The following is a 4,187-nucleotide window of genomic DNA, read 5'->3' on the forward strand; positions in this document are numbered from 1 at the left end:
CTAATAATCCGGGGGTAGGAATCGAGTCCTCATCAACTTCTTCATCTTGAGCTAGGAATGGATTGGTTGCTTACTTTGCCTCCTTCTATTACTTTACGTATGCTCCTACCATGCAATTGCTCTTAATTTATAATGAAACCCTAAAGCTAAAAAAGTGAAAAAAATATTCTAGGAATGGAAATAAAACAAAAGAAACAAACCATGGAAATACTTGGTAGTTACATAAGTCGAAATATGGAAAGATTCTAAAGCTACTAAAGAGTAAAATCTTCTAAGAAATGAATTAAAACAAAAAAGCAAAATATGGAAATACTTTGTGCGAAAGGATATTCCAAATTTATAGAAATACTTGGTATCAAAGGAAAACCATATTAGGGAAAATATAATAATTAAATTAATACTTGACGATAAAGGAAATCTAAATATGGGAATCTTCTAGAAGATGAATTAGAAAATTTAGGACAAGTTATTATGCAAAATATTTTCTAAATCACAATCTTTCAATAGTCTATTCTTTCCTTATTGTTCATAAAACTTGTTGGCAGTCGACATATCAAAAATAAGCCCCGCAGTCCTACATCAATAAGCCCCTCTATTGTCTTACAACAAATAGAAAATGCATGTAAGGCTTGTTTTACATGAATTACCCTTGATACCTTAAAAATAAAAATAATTTTTTAAAAATTGTTTGTTAAAAAAAAACTTATCGAAAAAAAATGGTACCCTAAAAATGGAAAAATAAAATAAAATTGTGTACTGCATTACATTTGATAGTCCCAATTGACTTGGCCTGATGACTTGGTAGGCCCATTCGTAAAAAAAAAAAAATTGTTTAAAAAATTACACACAATCATGGAAAAACAAAAAGATACAAGTGGGTCTGCTTTCAATTGTGGTATTGAAGGCATGCCTCAGATTTCATCATCACGTGCATCAATAGTGTCTGCTCATTCATTCTCGAGAAATGCTTATATATTATATTTTTATTTTGTATTTATATAATAATGTTAATGTGGTAATTTCAACTAGTTTTTTAACACTTTCTTTTTAATAAGAATTAATTTAATGATTAGTTGAAACTACCACATCAGTATTATGAAATAAAAATATAATTTATAACATTACCCTTTACTTTTACTAGTAAAACTCTACTGATTTCTCTGTTCCATCATCAACGCCCGTGGACTCCCGACAAGCTACCGGACGTGGAATGTAGGGTGGCTTCGTACATCTTAATAACGCCCAATTGACCCCATCAAAAAATGGGTGGTGTTTGATTGCTGTAGCACCCATTGTGGACCCCATTCGCCTTGTAGGGTCCTTGATCAAAAGTTGTACCATCAAGTCCTTAGCTGGACCCGCCACAGTTGGCTCCTTGGGGAATTGTAGGGCTCGAGCCACAATATTTGTTAGGGTTAACTCATGGCCAACACCTTTAAATGGTGTCACACCATAGAATAATTCAAATATGAAAATCCCTAGTGTCCACCAATCCACTGCATTGCCATGCCCTTCCCCCGATACAATCTCCGGCGCCAAGTACTCATGGGTCCCGACAAACGACATCGACCGGACATCGATCGGCTCCGCCACAATTTGGAGGGCCCCACGACGGTCTGACCTTTTTTTACGCTTGTTTTTCGGGTGGAAGCACGAGACAGCTGGTGCAATACAATCGGGTAGAATGCATGATGAGGTGGCAAATGGAGGTGGGTCATTGGGGTATTCATTAGAGGGATTTGTGATTGGTGGGTTTTGGTCAGAAACAAGCTGCGCGGTTGATGTCGAATTATCGCCTTTTAATGATAGATCAAAATCTGTCAGCATTATGTGACCGTCCGATCTTATGAGTACATTTTCAGGCTTGAGATCGCGGTAGATAATCCCCATCATGTGTAGGTACTCTAGAGCAACCACAACTTCTGAGGCATAGAACCTGAAACACCCAAGAGAAACTCTTGCATCAAAACCCAATTCCAATACTCAACAAGCGCGTGGACACCAATCTCCTCTCAAATACAAAAGATACAAAAGAAAAAAAGAAAAAAGAAAAAGTACAACATAATGAAATCTAGGGTCCACAATGGATGCATGATTTGACCAAAAAGGAGTGGTTAGAGCATCACGCGACGCAGAATACCGTGGAATTGGCCCCAGCAAAGCATGGAAGAAACAGAATGACTATAATCTTCCACGAGAGGGTCCACTGGGTACTGTGCACACCATGATCATGAAGTTGAAGTAGGGACAAAAAGTATATATAACCAGAAAATCTGTAGGACATTGTCTAGCTAGCTAGCTAGCAATTAGATCTAACAAAAATTACAAACATTACAACTTCCGACTCCAAGAATATTGTGAGGATAAAACATTCCATTTCTTGTTTCTTTTTCATGTACAAGGATTCAATGAAATTATATATGTTCCAATTATTAGTAATTTAGACAGATAAGATGAAGGATGATGATACTGAGAAAATAAAAAAAAATTAAAAAAACTTGATTAAGATGGGATCACCTACTTGAACATCTTCTCTATCAATAGTAAAAATAAATTTTTTAAAAGAGAGAGAGAGAGAGAGAGAGAGTATGAAGTCACTAACGGAAATTAAAGCATAGTTTAGGTCAAAAAAGCCCAGAAAAATCTTTTTTTTTTTTTTTAAAAAAAAAAGTTATTGTCTTAAGATAGCTGGCCGGCCTTAGTTGCATGTTCAGGACTGCCTGTGATTGAATCATTTGGTGGGTAATTGATGTGATATACTCGAAATAAAAAGTGTATGGAAGAAATTGAGTCATTAATTTTTATGTTGAATTGTTAACTTGTGCAAAGTGCCATCAATTATGAAGCAGTGCACGACGTACAGACCCACCAACAACATCCCGGGCAAGACGACGATTAAAACATGGACCCTACAACCAATGAACAGTCAACAGTGCTACTATAAAACTCGGAGATCCGACCCCACTTGTTCATGATGCATAATTTGTCCCAAAAAATCATACCCTACATGCATAATATAATACTATGCAAGTGACTTTACGCACCGTACGGCAGCCTCGTCGAACCGTTTGTCCGGCTGGTTTTGGCGGAGCACGTGGAGGTCGCCGCCGGGACAGAACTCCGTCAAAAGACAAGACCACCTAGGTGTGTCTAGAGTGGCATAGAGTGTGGGCAAAAAAGGGTGGTCCAACGTCTCCAATATCTCCCTCTCTATCTTTGCCCTCTCATCTTTGTTCCTCGTCACCAACTCTTTCTTGTCCATCACTTTAGCAGCGAACATGCACCCTTTGCTCCCCTTTAGCACAACAAGGTACACACTGCCTATATCGCCGCTGCCGAGACGGCGGATGAAGCGAAAGTCCTCAAGGCTAAGCGTGGCGTTTTCGGATTGCATGCGACGAATTGCATCCCGACACGGGTCGTGGGAGGGCGCATGGGGCTTGGCGGAGGAAGAGGCGATGCTCGAGGTACTCCCTGTGGTCGTTTCGGAGCACGAACTTGTGCTTCGCTTTGTTTCGATAGTGGTGGTGGCAGTGGTGGAGGTAGTAGCGGTAGAGTTGATGCTGAGATTGTCGAAATCTTCTGCGACATCATCAACAGTTGGTTGCATGATGGGTTGTGGTGGTGGTAATTGGAGAAGGTGGGAAGGGGAGTCACCCTTATTAGAAGAAGAAAATGGGTGAAGAATGAGAGAAATGAGAGGGAGAGGTTTTTGAAGGGTGGGAAAGGAGGGACCGGGCCGGCAGGGTGAGAGTGGGCCATATGGCAGGCTTTTTTGATATTAGGGCCCAATAGCATGGAGTATTTAATTGGGGTGCTTCCAAAATAATGAGAGTGATTTGTAATTCATATATATAATTAAATATTGAAATCACTATCATATCATCATTGATTGGGACGCTTCGAGGAACCCCTTTTGTATCAAATAGTAGGAGGAAGGGTTATGGTTTTGTTGTCATTAGGACACAATGCAGCCTAGTTTTAAAGGATTTTTTTTAGCATTAATAGAGGCCTTTTGGCAAAGTCAAATATTTATATGAGAAAAATGCATCTGTTTATAAATTTTGGATGGTACAAGTAAATTGAAAAAAAGTACAACACTTATAAACCTTCATGTTGTGCATGTGTAGTTTCAATTTGTTAATAAAACTTACCAGTTGCCTTACTCATTTTCCCTAAAATGAAGT

General features: G+C 38.7%; 1 protein-coding gene across 1 annotated transcript; it reads right to left on the reverse strand.

Moving 5' to 3' along the window:
* Positions 1–819: 819 nt before the first annotated feature.
* Positions 820–3,688, reverse strand: LOC133880162 (serine/threonine-protein kinase D6PKL2-like). The gene is made up of 2 exons (XM_062319052.1): positions 3,045–3,688; positions 820–1,936 (listed from the first exon to the last, which is right to left on the reverse strand). The coding sequence occupies exons 1-2, from the start codon at positions 3,608–3,610 to the stop codon at positions 1,138–1,140; spliced, it is 1,365 nt and encodes a 454-aa protein (XP_062175036.1). The 5' UTR covers positions 3,611–3,688; the 3' UTR covers positions 820–1,137.
* Positions 3,689–4,187: the final 499 nt, after the last annotated feature.

The sequence above is a fragment of the Alnus glutinosa genome, chromosome 10 (genome assembly GCF_958979055.1).
Source record: "Alnus glutinosa chromosome 10, dhAlnGlut1.1, whole genome shotgun sequence".
NCBI classification, from domain to species: Eukaryota; Viridiplantae; Streptophyta; class Magnoliopsida; order Fagales; family Betulaceae; genus Alnus; species Alnus glutinosa.